The sequence below is a fragment of the Nomascus leucogenys genome, chromosome 25 (assembly GCF_006542625.1).
Source record: "Nomascus leucogenys isolate Asia chromosome 25, Asia_NLE_v1, whole genome shotgun sequence".
NCBI lineage: Eukaryota > Metazoa > Chordata > Mammalia > Primates > Hylobatidae > Nomascus > Nomascus leucogenys.
In genome coordinates this window covers 20,259,902-20,277,330 of record NC_044405.1, presented here as the reverse complement: position 1 = coordinate 20,277,330, position 17,429 = coordinate 20,259,902, and the positions used below count along the sequence as shown (strand labels likewise).

At 41.6% G+C, this 17,429-nt stretch overlaps 1 protein-coding gene across 2 annotated transcripts in view; it reads left to right on the top strand.

Moving 5' to 3' along the window:
- The window catches only part of RUNX1 (RUNX family transcription factor 1), a 260,670-nt gene that overhangs the window by 140,952 nt on the left and 102,289 nt on the right, over positions 1 to 17,429 (top strand). For both annotated transcript variants that reach the window (XM_030806196.1, XM_030806198.1), the window contains exon 3: positions 14,565 to 14,603. In XM_030806196.1, the coding sequence (XP_030662056.1) occupies positions 14,565 to 14,603 (39 nt within the window). The remainder of the gene's footprint in view (positions 1 to 14,564; positions 14,604 to 17,429) is intronic.

Below are 17,429 nucleotides of genomic sequence, written 5' to 3'. Positions count from 1 at the left end.
CAAATGCAAAGTGGGATTCTCCTGTTTAGGTTTTCTTGCTGTCAAGAGCCCCCAGAGACTGTACACCAGGAAAGTGCTGTCCTTAGAGTCAAGGTTTTCACTGAAGGGGGCACATGACCCTCCTGGCTGACCTTGAATACACGATCAAGTTCTCATAAATAATGAATACTAATGACAATATCAAAACACCTATTTGCATTGTACATTCACTAAAGTCAGAGGGAGAATTGGGGCCGCTCCCACAAAAGGGCATGTGATTCTCTAAATAAAGAGCTTTAATGCATTTTATATTTAAACCATAAGGCCATGGGCTCAAACCCAAACTGAGATGGGCTCTGCTTCTTAAGTACTATTCTGGAAAGGCATTGAAATATTCATCCATCTATCTGGGTTCTGTGTTTCTAAAGCAGTTCCTTTCCTTGTACTACACTCCAGAGTGGGCCTGTTTGCAAATCCCCTTTAACTGGAGAGTGGCTGCCCTTCAGAAGCAAAAGGAGTCCTTTAGGAAAGTCATTGTCTATGAGAACTAGGAAGAACAGCCTTTTTTTATTTAAATGCATGTAATTCGAAGATTGTCTACTCTGTGCACTGACTGGGTCAAATTCTCACTTTCACTGCTCCATCTCTATGTGGCCTTGGGCAAGTTGTCTAACCTCTTTAAGCCTTAGGGGATAATTGTTCCTAACTTAATAGTATTAGCAAAAGGATTAAATGAGATAATGCACAGAAAGCCCTTGCCACAATGTCTGAAGCTCAGAATAGCTCCGTAAATGTTAAGGACCTCTGCTATTTGTCCACTAAAATTTGCTCAGTTGTATTAGCATAATACAACTATTAGCATAAATAAGGCTTTTGCTTTTGAGGAATCAGTTCCACAGCTTTCTCTGTCCTCATGGACTAGCAACACTTAATGGATTCCTAGTGACGAACCAACCCAGTTTCTTAAACCCCCAAACCTGTCAAAACCCAGCATAACCTAAATCTAATGCATTCATAGGCTGCTGTTCTGCTATCCAGTCTCTTCCTGGTATGATAAACTATTTTCTTGACCAACAAAGCCAATAGTATATACACTTATATATTAGTTTAAAAAACAGAAAAGTGCCACATTTACTTTTGAAAATCCAAAACTTTGTCTCAAAGGGGGATTCAGTTTATTTTCAGAAATACTGAATCTCCTTCCCTTTTGTTCATAGCAAAATAAACAGACCACCAGGAGAGAGGATTCTTGTTTTATAGGTTGCTATAGAGGAGTTATGTGAGGTATACATACTCAGGGCTTCAACATTTAAAATTTTTAAAGATCAGTAAAGAGAGGATGCTTTTTTCTAGAGAAGTTTTTATTTTTAGGTTCTGTAGGGGGAAAAGCTACGTGATAAGTTTCAGATGATCCAGCATTTTCTAGATATTTATCCCACACTTAATTTTTTTAGATCCAGATATTTCAAGCTTAGTAAAAACCAAGGAAGTATTAACTTTTGTTGTATCCATTCTCTATAATTGAAGAACCAATATGCTTTTATGCTTCCGTATAACTTCCTACTTTGTATCCAAATTTCCTAATTTTACTCATAAGCACTCTAAAACACTTTAAAGATGACAAGTTAACAGAACAACATTCTGGCTAAAGAAGTTTTTCTCTTGCTGCTTTACCTTAAGGCAGTATCATGTCTTTACTAAAGGAATGTCTTTTGGGGAGAGTGTGATTAATTAAACCTGTGTTTACCATGATCAGAAAAGAGCATCATAAATAAAGCTTACATATAACATTATTTCCTTCTCATTCCCAGTAACAGAGGGGTTAACCTGAAGTCTTAATCCATTTCCACTCTGATTGGGAAAGGTGGGGGATGGGGAAATCATTTCGGTAGCAAAATGAAAATTGCTAGCCTGGATATGCCTGAGGCAAAAAGAAAAGAAATGAATTCTCTTGTGAGCGTGATTAGTGAGGGGGAAGCAATATCTACATCTTGCACTTCATTTCATGTCGTCGTTCAATTTGCCGGTGTTAAATAATGACCTCCAGGGCAGTGGGTGAACTGGGAGAAGGGGGTGCGCAGGTCTCCTAGAGTGAGTTCACTGTGCGCGGTGTCTGGGCACTGCGTGTCCATCATTCAGCTCAGTCAGGACCTGACTCAATTTGACAGCTCACCTCCCAGGTGTAGAGGTTTGCAGACTAAAAGTGGAGCCCCCACTGGCATATTTGGTAAAGTTTTCTTCTTTCCTCCTGAGAAGTCCACTTCATTATTTGGTGTCTTTGGTTAAAGAGAAGGCTAAACAAAATGATTTCTATTTTAGAAACTTTACTATTTCTGCATTAAGGAAAAAGACTTGATCTAGAATATTTTTCTCTAAAACGTAAGATGCTTCCTAAACCGAGAAGTTGACAATTACAGAACTTCCTAAAACAGAATACTTTTGAAAAAATCTTAAAGCCCACATTTATATAAATATTTGCTGCAGGCCCCTTTTGAGAACTTACCTAAAAGTGCTGTATCAACCAATAATACATTTTAAATTCTCCTCAGAATGGGTATCTTCACATGCATTTGAATTGTTAAGATAACTAGAAAAGAAAAAAATTGGAGTGTGCTACACAGTTACTCAAGATTAGTGCACTAATTGGTCAGTGGTTCAACTAGAAATGACCTATAATTTATTTTTTGGCTCACTTGTGGTAATATTTTGGTGATCATCTGTTTCTTTGCTCTGGCTGTTTTCAAAACAACCTACTCTGCAAAAATATGTGATAACATTTTTCAAGTGTTGTTTGTTTCTAATAATTTTTGGATGATCTCTGAATATAGCTTTCATTGCACGTATAAACATAAATTAAAAATTAGCTATCAAGTCATATCTATTTTCAGATGTTTTAGTTTAATTTTATTTAAAAAATCTTTCCACTCTTTCTCTCTACCTTTCCAAAAGATAACTCTACAGAAATAGCACCATTTTTTAATTCAAAAATTCCAGCAAAATTTACCTTACCTTTTAGAATATAGGTTTAAATGGTAGTATTTTTCTAAGCAAGTCCAAAACAATCATATAAAAAAAGTTTAAATCTCACTTAACTATTGTTTGAGAGGTAGATGATGATGTTTTATGAGAAGTCTCCACGAAAAATGTTTACTATTCCATTTCAATGTATTATCCATAAAAATGGTATCATTTATTGAATATCAATTGTATAATATTAATAATGTAACCTGAGAATATGTAACCATTACAATACAGATCTTAGCAGTTTCATGAAATTTAGAAAATGTAATTATGTAATTAGAGAATAGGATTATTACTTCTATCGTTGCTTTTTCCAGCTATTTTTTTTATTTCAGACTACAACATGAAATTGTAAAGTTTTTGTAGACTATGGCAATTTCATGACCCCACAAAAAAGCAGGATAGTGATAGTCTTAGCCAACTGTTTCTTATAAAAGTCTGTTTTCCAAATTTGAAGATAACAGGATTTATATGAAAGTATTTGCCATCTTATCTGAGTGCCTATAGAATACTCTAAGGCTGATATTTGGCAATTTATTATTTAATTGACAAATGTAGATATCTCAGCACTTCCTTGACAGATCAAGACCTTGTAAGCAAGACTAAGATCAAGGTCTTACTCTGGATTCTTGAGTAGACTTTCTATGTCCCAAAACAAATAGGTGATTCGGCACCCAAAATTTAGCTAAAGCTTCTATATTCCCTTTCTAAGGAATTCTGCTATGTTTATGGGAAATTTCTCTATAGTCTATATGGGATCATAAATAGGAAAAATTTTATTTTAGTAAAAAAGTCACAAATTTGAGGTAGTAACAGTTGTAATAATAATAATGAACCTTATCTGTTTATTGCATAGGAATTAAACTATGTCGTACATCCATATTATTTCTTAAACTATTATTTTGTAATATCATACATAGTGAAACTTCACTAATTTGGTGGGCATGGAGTAAACAGAATTAATGAAAGAGCTGAATTTTAATATTTTTAATGATTATAATAATGAATTATTTTGGATAACCCTGAGTAACCGTGTGTCTATTCTCAATCACCATGTAAATTATAGAATACGATAGCGATGTGTCTGTGATTTTCTAGAAGATGCAGAATCTCAGAGTTATTTTTATGTGTATACTTGTTTTAAATCATATCTCCTTGAATCTGCTTTTTAAAATAGACAATACTTATGTGAAATTAGAGAAACCCTACGTGAAATGGAAAGTCCTTAAAATGTCCTATCTCTAGTTGATTCTGGGTCCTCTTTTTCCTTCCTGGCCCCTTCCCACTCGAAACCCAAGTTCACTCTAGCCATATGCTGACATGGGTAAGCACCAGACCCGGGCCGATTTCCCACAATTCCAAGTGGCATTTGCATAAATGTTCCTAGAGCTGGAAAGCCCACCTTGTCCAAGCCTCTTGTTTTGTGGATGAGGAGGCTGAGGCTGGGGCAAAGTAAGTAACTGACTTGCTCACATGGCTAGTAACAAACTTCCTACAGGTTCCTGTACCTTATGAGATAGTGAGTACTCCTGTACTCAAATATATTGGGGTTCATGTTAATTGCGTGAATGAATCCAGTCATCAATAACTCTAAAACTTAAATTTTGAATTTGGAATCAGAGTGAATGATTACCTAGCTATCATTTAAGATAATATGTGTGTGTGTGAATCTCATATATACCTTTATATAGAATATATATGTATTTATGTCTTTATAATATATATTAATGTCTTTACTCCAAGTATCCAAGAATTAGTTGTCCACGTAGAAATTTGCCGTTTCAGCCAGCTTTGGGGAATTTTCCTTTGCCTGTCCTATACCCACCATTGTCCACATTTAAGGTCTAACATAGACCTACCTACTGCTCTACCAGCTCATTAGGGGTCATCTTATCAAGCTGGTCTGCAGTTAATCCCCTAACCTCCTCCCTTCAGGAACCAATTAAAATGACTCCGTTATTTTTGAACACAAAAGTTGCATAAGGAAAAACTACTTTCTATTTCATAATTCTCCTAGTGAAAGAGTAAATTATAAACACAAAGAATCCAAATAAACGATTCTGTTTGGGAAAGAGCATTTGCTGTGGGGATAGCATGTGGGACATGAGGAACAGGACCCCTGCTTTTAATTCATACATTCATTGATTTCTTTTTTACTCAACTTAGAAAAATCATGGGCCGGGTGCCATGGCTCACACCTGTAATCCCAGCACTTTGGGAGGCCGAGGCGGGTGGATCACGAGGTCAGGAAATCGAGACCATCCTGGTCTAACTCGGTGAAACCTCGTCTCTACTAAAAATACAAAAAATTAGCCGGGCGTGGTGGCGGGCGCCTGTGGTCCCAGCTACTAGGGAAGCTGAGGCAGGAGAATGGCGTGAACCCAGGAGGCGGAGCTTGCAGTGAGTGGAGATTGCGCCACTGCACTCCAGCCTGGGCAAGAAAGCGAGACTCCATCTCAAAAAAAAAAAAAAAAAAAAAAGTCATGTCAAGTTTCTAATTCATTGTGGTGGAAATAGCTTTAAATATATTAACTAAAATGCCTCAAATAAAGCAGATTACAAAAGAAAGCAGACTCCAGAAGTATTAGCAACTTTATAGACTCTGCATCTGTCCTCCACCAGGAAATCTTATTGGTATGATGTTCACCAATTAGGGAACTGAAAGCCATGGACAAGTCCCTAAACTCCCCTCCCTGGAGCGCAATTTTCAGATGCTCCACTTGGATACTTTCCCACAATGCTTAGCTGAAGGATATCACTCAAAGAGAAGACTGGTTTCATGTGGAGAGTGACTTCTTAGTGTATCTCTTAAAACATAACCTCTGTCTGTAGCTGATGGAACCAAAGAGAATGTGGAGAAGGGCCCACACCCTTTCCAGGGTCCACACATCAGCCCCTTAACCTCTGCCTTCAACCCATAGGACTAACAGATAGAAACTGGTATTATTATTATTATTACTTATTTATTTATTTTTGAGACGGATCTGGCTCTGTCCCCCAGGTTGGAGTGCAGTGGCGCCATCTCAGCTCGCTACAACCTCTGCCTTCCGAGTTCAAGCAATTCTCCCGCCTTAGCCTCTCGAGCAGCTGGGACTACAGGCACGCGCCGCCACCACGCCCAGCTACTTTTTGTATTTTCAGTAGGGACGGGGTGTCACCACGTTGGCCAGGCTGATCTCCAACTCTTGACCTCATGATCCGCCCGCCTCTGCCTCCCAAAGTGCTGGGATTACAGGCGGGAGCCACTGTGACCTGCCAGAAACTGGTATCTTTGCCCAAAAGAGACACTTGGACCTTCAGGGGTTCCCAGCAGCCCCTTAAGAACCAATGCAGGAAAGTAGGGGCAGTGGTTTCTGTTCTGAACCTCTCCCCACATTCCTGCTCCTTGGTTATTTCTTCTGATGAGGATGGATTCCATAGCTTAGACCATTAGACCAGTGGCTGCCTCTCTGAATTGATCTATTACTGTGTTTTAACTGGTAGATTGCTAGCAAACTGAAACATTGATGGTTTTTTGAAAAATTTATATGCTATATTTCAAAATAAACCTGTTTATAGGAATTCCTATTTGAGAGTGAGTATTGTTTAACCAATTGGAAATTCTATTTTAAAATCATGGCCTATTAAAAAGAGAACCTCTAATTTCTGATCCATAATGCTTATATTTAAAAATACATCAGGTGTGTTTCATAGGGAACTGGTTTTGCTGGAAAGAAAGGGACAGGAGATGCTTTTGTAATATTGTGTCCGAGCTCAAGGAAACCAAAGCACTGTTTTATAGGCTGAGGCATGCATGACTGGTGAATGTTAAGTGGAAATGAACAATGCGTGAGATTAACTTGTGGCTATCCATGGCTGTAAAAATGCATTAGTGGTGTTGTCAGTGGTTAGTAGGCCTTTGCAACTCAGTTATTGCTGCTGAGTACGTGTGTTCTTCCACCTTTGAGTCAATCAAATCATGCTGTAATAAAAATTCTGAACTTTGCTTCAGGACAGCTCAGAGGGAAAACATGAGTCAAGGAAGATGCACTATTTAGTGGTCCTCACTAACAGCAGTTTAAAAACAGCTCGCTCAAGCACTAGCAGACTAGTAGCAAAATTGCTATCCAGGGTGAATTGTGTTTTGAGTGGTTCCTGTAGAACCGTACTGTCCAATATGGTAGCCACTAGCCACAAATGAGTATCGACCACTTGCAATGTGGCTAAACCAAATTAAGATGCGCTATAAATGTAAAATACACACAGACTTTTGAAGACATAGTACAGAAACAAAAGAAAAATGTAAAATAGCTCATTAATAATTTTCACATTGATTACATTTTCAAATGACAATATTTTCAATAGATTGGGTTAAATAAAACATATTAAAATGTATTTTGCCCATTACTTTTTAAATGTGGCTACTAGAAAATCTTAAATTATGTGTATGACTCTCATTATATTTCTATTGGATGTGCTGCTCTAGAATAAGAAAGAATGTCCACATAGTTTTTGTTTGTTTTTTGTAGAGGTGGGGTCTTGCTGTGTTGCCCAGGCTGGTCTCAGACTCCTGTGCTCAAGCAAGTCATCCAGCCTTGGCCTTCCAAAGCACTGGAGTTAGAAGCTTGAGCCGCTGAACTCAGCCTGTCCTAATGGTTTAAAGGCAACTTGTCAGGATCTAATAAGGAAATTTGACTGGTAATATAATGTTTTGACCATCTTGCAAGCTGCTGGCTACAACTGGGCACTCTGTAGGCAAACTGCATGGGCTTAGAATGAGTGGGCCGATTACTAAATCTTAAGTGTCCTCATCTGTAAAGTGAAGGGAGTAATGATGGACCACTCACTGCTCAAGAATTAAATGGGATAATGTACGTAAAGCAGCTCCTTGTGAGGCCTGATAGAAGATGTACTGGTGACTTCCATTACCATACTTGTCTTGGTCAGCTCAGGCTTCTATAACAAAATACCACAGACTGGGTGGCTTAAACAGCAGACATGTATTTCCTTACAGCTCTGGAGGCTGGGAAGTCTGAGATCAGGGTACCAGCATGATTGGGTTCCGTGGAGGGAGGGAGGGAGGGAGAGAGAGAGAGAGAGAGAGAGAGAGAGAGATCAATCTGGTATTTTCTTGTAAGAGCATTAATCCCATCATGAGGATCCCAGCCTCACAACCTCATCTTCATCTAATCACCTCCTACATATCTTACTCATAGCAGCACATGGAGGATTAGGGCTTCAACGTGAATTTTGGAGGGATACAAACATTCAGGCCGTAACAACAGCTTAAAAAGTCCAATCGCCACTGGGCTTGGTAGCTCACACCTGTAATCTCAACACTTTATGAGGCCGAGGTGGGGAGATCACTTGAGGTCAGAAGTTCGAGACCAGCGTGGACAACATGATGAAACCCCATCTTTACAAAAAATACAAAAAGTACCTGGGCATGGTGGCATGTGCCAGTAGTCCCAACTACTCAGGAGGCTGAGGCAGGAGAATCGCTTGAACTCAGGAGGCTGAGGCAGGAGAATCACTTGACCCCAGGAGGTGGAGGTTGCAGTGAGCAGAGATCACGCCACTGCACTCCAGCCTGGGTGACAGGTGAGACTCTGTCTAAAAAAAAAAAATAAAAAGTTCTATCTGAGATACTGGATCCTCCAACTCTGAGTGCAGACCTTGAACCAGCAGCAGTGGCAACACCGGGAGCTTACGGGAAACCAAAAATCTCAGGCTTCTTCCCAGACCTGCTGAGGCAGAATCTGTGGTTAACCAGACTTGCAGGGGCTCAGGTACGCATTCACTTTCTGCAGTGCTGCCTAGGGAATTTAAAGGTGAGTAAAACACAGCCTGGCTGGCAAGGTGTTCACAATCCACTGGTGCATTTGTGTGGGAATGACAGTGAATCTAGAGAGATGAAGACAATTATCTGGTGGGCTGTTAGGAGGCTCAATAAAAAACACCCCTGCTCTCCAGTGATCCACAATCAACAGTGAGATGACAAAGGAGTCAAGCAGATGGAGATAAAAATACCAGCTTTGTCACTGATAGAACTTTTGGAGAGCATGGCTTAGGTATGTGGCTTCCTGTCACTGAGCTCCAGAAATAGGGAGACTCACTCACCAATACCCAAGCAGTGTCTCCCCAAAAGAATAAGGAGAGGGAAAGAGCATGCCCAGGGTACTTGCTTTCTTATTGCTGTCAAACGAGCAAATTGCCAAGCTTAGCAGCTTAAACAAATTTAGCCGACCGTTCTGCAGGTCAGAAATCTGGTGGTGCTGTACTAGATTCTCTGCTCAGAGCTTCATAAGGCCAAAAATCCAGGGGTTGGCTAACCTGAGCCCTTACTTGAAGGCTTTAGGGAGAAATTCACCTCCAGGCTCATGCAGGTGGTTGGCAGAATGCAATTCCATGGGTCTGTAGCATGGTGGCCCTCATTTCCTTGCTGGCTGTCAATCAGGGGTCATCCTCAGCATCTAGAGACTGCTCTCTAGTTCTTGCAAGTGCCTGCTCTGTCTTCCAGCTGCAATGCTGACTTCACTTCCGCCCCAGCCTGAGAAAACACTGTGTTTGTGATGGTCTCCTGTGATTAGATTAGGGCTACCAGGAAAATCTCTCCGTTGAGTGAGTCAAAGCCAACTGATCAGTAACCTTAATTACATATGCAAAAAAAACCTCTTTTTTCCATGTAACATAACCAGAGCATGACAGCTCATCATATTCCCAGCCCCAAGGATTAGGGTGGAAAGTTTGAGGGGTTCATTTTATGCTTCTGCCTTCTACAACTGGTTTCTGCTTCCAACGCTACTAACTAGATAATTCAATCTTTTATGGTGGAGGAGGAATGAGGGTGTAAAAAGAGGTCAAGAGTTTTACACTAAGGAATGTTTTTCCACATAGAAACCTGAAGCCAGGGAAGGGGTGGTTCCACCACTTCCTCTCACCCGCCCCACCACCCAATATATTTAAATAGCTATAACCCAAAATACATTATAATTCAAGTCACACAGGAGATGTGGAAATGACGATGAAGCATGTGATTGGTCTTTGAGAGGCCATTTCACCTGAGGCAGAAGGATCTGCCCCCCTCCAAGATGAGGATAGGAAGGGTGGCTCTTCATCCCGCAGAACTGTGCTAAAGACCTTGCATTGAATTCCAGATGCCCAGGAGAACACAGTCAGCAGAACTATGGTGCAGGAGACTAATCTGGAAGTACTATATACAATTAGCAGGAACCTCCTTTTTCGGAGATCTTTGTAAGAAATCTTCAGAGAGGTAATGAGAACTTGAACCAGAATGATGTCAATAGGAATTGAAAGGTGGGGGCCGAATTGTTATCAACCAAAGAAATCAAAAAGAGATCTTGGCAACAGAATGGATGAGGGCAAAGATCAATCCATGGATCCAAGTCTGGAAACTGGGAGAATGATGGTGCAGTGGGGAAAACAAGAGGAAGACCTGGGTTGAAGTGGAAACTGATGAATTTTATTTTCAGTAAAATACACTTGGCAAACACTAATTTTCTCAGGTTGCTTCCATCTTACACACATGCACACATATACATACACAAACACCTCTCAACACTGGTTTTTCCCTCCTCCTGCTACCTCACCAGTTTCCCTCCCTCCTCTAACAAGTTTCATTCTCTCCTTCCCTACATCCCATTCGCTTTCTACTCTCTGCTTCATTTCTGCTGCTGCCACTCAACTGAAGCTCCTTTGGCAAAGGTTACATGGCACTCTCTGTAGACAAATCCAGTGGAATATTTTCAGTCCTTGTTTTCATGGCCCCTTTGTGGCCTTTGGGAGATGGTTTTCCTCCAAAGCTGGCATTTTCCTTTATTCTTTTCTTTTCTTTTTTTTTTTTTTTTTATGAGATGGAGTCTCATCCTGTCTCCTAGGCTGGAGTGCAATGGTGCAATCTTGGCTCACTGCAACCTCTGCCTCCTGGGTTCTAGTGATTCTCCTGCCTCAGCCTCCCGAATAGCTGGGATTACAGGTGCCCACCACCATGTCTGGCTAATTTTTGTATTTTTAGTAGAGACAGGGTTTTATCATGTTGGTCAGGCTGGTCTCGAACTCCTGACCTTAGGTGATCCATCTGCCTTGGCCTCCCAAAGTGCTGGGATTACAGGCGTGAGCCACCATGCCCGGCTGCGTTTTCCTTTACTCCTATTACTTATTCTCTCCTCTTTCTTTTCCTAGCTCCATCTCCTTGGTTGCTCCCTCTTCTGCTCACCCTGGAATGTTGATAATCCCAGAACCTGTGAATGGTCTCTTCTCACTGGAAACAGTATCTGAAACTACCATAGATAGTTTGATTGTACCCTAGATACAATCTGAAACTACAATAGATATTCTAAGGATGTTCAGCTCGTTATTTCTACATGAAACCTCTCCCCAGAATTCCTGTTTTCCCCATCAACACCTCCTATTCTGTTCTGGGCATCCAAAGCTCAAAGAGATGTCATGATGTCTCTCTCTAAACCCACTGTTTCTGGTCTTCTCTACTACTATTAAAGGACAGATGCTGGGGAGACTCCTCCCCCTCCCTCACCTCAATCCCCTCTTCCATCTCCATTGCTTCTACCTTAATCCAGATCCTCATGACCCCTTGTCTGACAACTGCAGTAGCTCCCCACTCCTCATCTCTACCCCCTCCAACTCACCGAGCTGTTGCTGACAGACTTATTTTTCTAATATATATATTAATTTTGTTATTTCCCAGTTTGGCTTTGACAGATCAATTTTCCCGCATGTTGAAGTTCACATTTCCTCAGGTTGCATGTGCTTCCAATGACCTATTTATGTCCATGTATTTGTGAACTGCTGCACTCCCTCCCCCACTCCCCAACCTGGTCTCAAACCTATGCCCCAACTGTACTGGAACTGACACACTGATGTGTTTCATAAACTCACGCCCTTACTCATGATGCTTATTCAACCCAGAGCACCATCTCCCCACCCCACCGTCACCTCCCTAAATCCCTCCTCTAGCTCTTTGAACCACCTAAAAATCTACCCATCCTCCAAAAGTCAAATCAAAAATCACCTCTGCTAGGAAGGAAGTCTTTCCTGAGCCCACCAAGGGCTGCTGGCCCCTCTTCCTCTTATATTCCCTCCCACTAGTTCCTGGGACCCTGGACATGTGTCCACCAACAGCCATGACACTTCTTTACTCTCATCTGTTTGGCGTTTGTCATCAGTGAGCCTAGCACCTTGCCTGGAACAGAGGAAGCGTTCAAGGAACGCTGAAGGCAGGTGAATCAAATACCTTGTATCTAGGAAAGTCCTAAAGATGCCCTTTTGAACTAGTGGAGGTGGGAAAAGACTAAAACACCATTTTATATTATTATCAATGTAAAAGCTTCTCAGCCAAATGGACCTTGGCTTTCTCCTCAAACTCTGTGGATGACAGAAATGACATTAAAATCTGACTCCTAAAGATATGAGGTTTGCATGGTGAAGAATTTCCAAGATATTTTCTGATCTAGACCCTGAGACAGGGGAGGATAAAAGTGAAAGATGAGATCAGAGTTAATTTTTTAGAACTCTACCAAGGATAGCCACAAAAATAAATAATCATGATCAAAAAAGAACATAGCTTACCATGCATGTGGACCTATATGTAGATGTGTGTGTGTGTGTGTGTGTGTGTGTGTAGGTCAAGAGTGATGTGAATTTGGGCAAGTTTCCTGAACTCTCCAAGGGTGAGGTTTCTTATCTGTAAAATGGGGGTAGCAATGATGTTCTTGTAAGGATTAAATCAGGCAAAGTATATAAAAGCACTTCACCCAGTGCCTGGCATATAATTACATTCAATGGGGGATGTAGGGAAGAGAGAGAGCCAGAGAGCGCGAGCATGTGAGCTAGCACACTGGAGGATGAGCTACCAGATTCATTGTTCACTGTCTTAAACACACACAACCTCTCCTCTCTTGCAGTTTGGGTTCTGGCATCTTTAACAGTTTCATGGGCAAATCATTTCAAACCTCCACAGGTGCTACTTCACCTGGGCAGCAGTTTCTCACCCCCTACCCCTTCCCCCTCCCCAATTTAACCACATTTGCTGTGTTCTCAAGGCTGCTGATACACGACAAACTAAGAAAGTTTTTAATAGTTACCAATCATAGTTTTCAAAATCCACTCATTTTTGCCCTTGTTTTTGGGTTAAAAAATCCTGGCTTTTCCCTCAGAATTGCTCAACTATTAGGTGTGTAGATGAACTTGTGTTTTCTTGCTCTCCTACTCCAATTTCTTAGACTCAGACGTGGAAAAGCTTCTCTGGGTCTCAAGAGATAATTTCCAGGGTGTGTGGTTCCACTGGGTGTGCTGTCTCGTCAGTCTTACCGTTGTGGATTCCACACCCCCACCCCACTGCCCCAACACCTATTAAAGCTGAGCTGACGTAACTTCAGGATACATTTGTTATTTCTTACCTTATCATTCACAATTAGTGCAAATGATTATTTCTCTGCCTTGCTCTTTAAGAAGAAAAGTCTTCATGGAGTCATTTTATCTACTTGTAAACCACAATCTCGGTTTTTTTTTTCTTTTGGATGCTCCTTCGAGACTATACATATTTAATTCCTTTAATATTTCATCATAGAGCAGTCCTTCAGAATCTCTTATTTTAGTTGTTCCTTTTACTTTGGCAAAAATATAAGACCAAAGAGGCTGCAAATCTTGTTTTCCTGCCTATTTAAACAGCATCTAGAAATCTGAAATAATTGTCTCCTTTCTTATTTTAAAAGTTTTATTTAAAAAAAAAACAGCATACTAAATGTTGTGGCATGGAGTTGAAAGCTTTAGGTCTGCAGCATTTGAAATGCTCAAATCCTGTCTTTGAAGAACAGTATTTCCTCTTTGTGACTCAGTGCTGTTATCAATATGCAAGGCTGATAGAGTAATTTCAAATTCACAACATTATATGTAGATATTCAAAGGAAAGAAAAAGAGCTTCATGGGACTTTGCTTAATGGGTTTACCTATAGTTGTAAATGTGTACAGTAAGTGATACATATTTGGGAATTATCACATAACAATTATTTCTAATAATAATTGATATAATCTATTAGAACTTGTGAGAGGTTTCGATGTAAATAATTTGCCTGCCTAGCAGAGAGAAGGGAAGGAGAGTAAGCAGGGGAAAAGGTTTCTAAAATGTCCTATCATTGGAAGTAAATGATCATAAATGTTTTTGCATTAAGTTAGGGTTTGGTTTTAATTTTACCTTGAATTCTAATGTTCCTACACCTTCCAAATATATTTTAAATCTTCATTAAAGAAATCACATTTTAATCACACACAGAGCTTAAAAGAGGTGATTCTACGACAGATATTCAGTATTAGCTAGTGAAGGAGAACATTGGTTGAAGGTACCTAAAACCACGTGCATAAGGAATTTTATTTCTTATTTGGTGATTTACTATTTTAAGTCATTTTTGTGTCAAAGCTATAAAAATCTCCAGTGCTAAAAACTGTGAGAAGAAATGAGCTAGCAAAAAAAAAAAAAAAAAAAAAAAGTCGGAGGAAAGTTAATTTTTAAACTTGCATTACTTTTATTTTCCTACTTTCTGTTATTTCAGAATGCATACTTGGAATGAATCCTTCTAGAGACGTCCACGGTATGTTAAATTCCAAGTTATACTTTTAAATAAAATACACACCTTCATATATGTGTATATGATTTTATATTTATGTATCTCTGTGCATAACTTGTGATATAATTTAACCAAATAATTAAGGCTGTTTCTGCTGATGCCAATATACTTAAAAGCAGTTCTCCATATTGTAAATGTTACACCATATAAAATATTTCAATGAAAGCTTAAATGATACCCTCAGTTCTACAGCGTTTACCATAGGTGCATTCTGCTGCTATTAAATGCCTCTATACAACTCTCTAAAAACACAATAGAGCTTGGCTTCTCTCACAGCTCAGCTTATTACCTGTGTTATAGCAGTGGTATGCAAGGTTTTTATGAGAGTCAAATGTTTACTAAGCATTCCTAAATTTTAAAAAGATTAATTTTAAAATGTCCTCAGCTTGCCACTTGTGAGGTACACAATGGGTTTATGAAGTGAAAGTGAAATAATCACACATTAACCATAGCATCCCACAGAAACATTCAGATGGAGGAAGGATGTAATGGAAGAACTAAGGGCTCTCCTCTCCCCCCTCATGGTAATTAGATTTGAAAAGTGAAGTAATCCAAAGCCACTTCAGAAGAAAAAAATGTTTAATTAAATTCCAATGTTCAAAACTGGATAGTGTGTATGGCAGGTGATTTGTACATACATGTTACTCTTCATCAAAATTGTTTTCCATCCCTGTGACATCAATACAAACTGCAGCTATTTGGTTCCAAACCATAGCAAGATACATTCTACTTTTTAAAATGTAAATGGTCATTTAAAATAGAAATAATTCTTTTAGACGTATTGCATTTTTACAAATGTAATTTTGGAAATATATTGCTCGCAAAGGGTAATTTTAAGAGAATTGTTGAGATTCTAATCCCATCTTTATGCATATTTTGGGGAGGTTTTTGAAAGAGCAAAAATGTAAAAGATTTAGTTATCTTCTGAGACCACCTACAGTTATTTATCTGAAGTTGTAGAAGAAAAACGTCAATGAACTGTTACTGTGTTCCAATGAAATTTTCTTCCAACTAACCAAGTAGTACTTTTTAAATCCACTGCGGAAATTTACATTTCATTCCTGTTGTAAGCCTTTTTCAATTCTCTTCCCTCTCTCCCCGCAACAAAATTTGGAAAAATCTGTCACGTAGCATCCGCCCAACGTATCGCTTCGTTGTATTTTTTTTAAATTTTGCATTATGACAAAAGTAAATTCTAGCATTACTCCAGGGAAACACTGGGAATGAACCTGGTAATGTTTCCTTTCCTTTCTCCCTTAGGCAAAGGAAGGGGAATTCTGTATTGTCGCTAAAATGAGCGCTCTTGGTGGAAAGGAATTCCTCACTTCGTACACGCTGTGGCTGTCCTTGAAAGTGCAGGCTCTGTAAAATGCCCGGCCGACTAAGGGGTTCCCTGTCCCCCGAGCCCCTGCCTCTTTCCATTCATTTTAGATCCTCAGTAAGGAAGGGCAGAGGTTGGTCTGTTTCTTGTTTTCAAGAGCGCACCGCGCTGCGCAGTTAACAGCCTGCGCCGCTCCCGGGAAACCCAAATGTCCCGCGATCCCATCGAGTCAAGGAGCAAAAGCTGTGATTGCTGTCAGCTTTTTGTCGGGCTTCAAACTCGGGATTTATCGGTTGAAACTCCTAGCTGAGCAGCTCCCACGACGCTGCGTCTGAAGGCTAAACTCGTCGCATCAAGGCTGGGACCAACTTTCCTTACTCGATAAGGGAACTTGACTCCCTCCTGGGAGACCGCAGCCCGAGTCCGACTCGCAGCCCCCTCGCAGGGTTTAGGGTTTTAGGCAAGCGGCCTGAGACCCAGAGGAGCCTCCCTGGACCTTTCCGAGGGGCAAATCACCCGAGTGTGCTATTTCCCCTGGAGTCAAAGCCTACTTTTGGAGCCGCCACACCCTCGTGCTCCCTCCCGCATCTCGAGGGTCCTGGGGTATGCACTTGGGGTTGGCCCCAGGAGCCCTGGGTGGGATCTCGGGGAAATGCATTGGAGACCAGGCGAAAAGGTTTCCCTTGCCCAGAACTTGCCTCTAGAGCGGGCCGCGTCCGAACCCGCAGGCAAAGGCGCTGCGGCCCCTGCGTGCGGGCAGGCGCGCGCGATGCACTCTGCTCAGGGACAGAGTTAGAAAGTGGACGTTTGGCGGGGGCGTTTACAACTGGAATTAGGCTTAAAAAATCATTTTAAAAGAAAAACGTAGTAAGTTTTCTTTCCGAGACCCCAAGCCCATTAAAACAAAACTGAACTCGGGTGCTGGGAGTGCCCAGGGGGAGCGGAGGCCGGAGGGGGTTGAGGGCGCGGGACGCCCTCCTCAGCCCCGGAAGCCCGGGCTCCTGAAGCACAGCCAGCCAAGAGCGGGCCGAGTCAGGCCCCAGGAACAGGGGCTTCGGGAAGAGACCCCGACCGGGCCGCACAGCGGGGAGTCCCGGTCCGAGGGTCCCCACCTGGCCGGCTGCGACTCTATTGGAACCTCGGAAACGCGCCGTAGCCGTTCCAGCTCAAGTGGGCTCTGGGGCGGCTTCCTGTCTTTTCTCCTCGAACTCTAGTTCTTCCCGGGCGACCCGAAGGCCACGAGGCGGGCCGCACAGCCCCGCGCCGTCGGGGCGTTCCGGGAGCACCGGGGGCCGCGCGCGGCGTCCAGGGAGGGCGGCTGCTGCCCCCTGGCGTCCGCCAGAGACCGCGGCGCGTCCCGACAGCTCCGCGCAGTCCCGGCCCGCCCGGGGAAAGGCCTCCACGCCAGCCAACCCCGGCCCCCTCCGGCGTCCGGGCCCGCGGCAACGCCCGGGGAGTCCCTGCGCGGC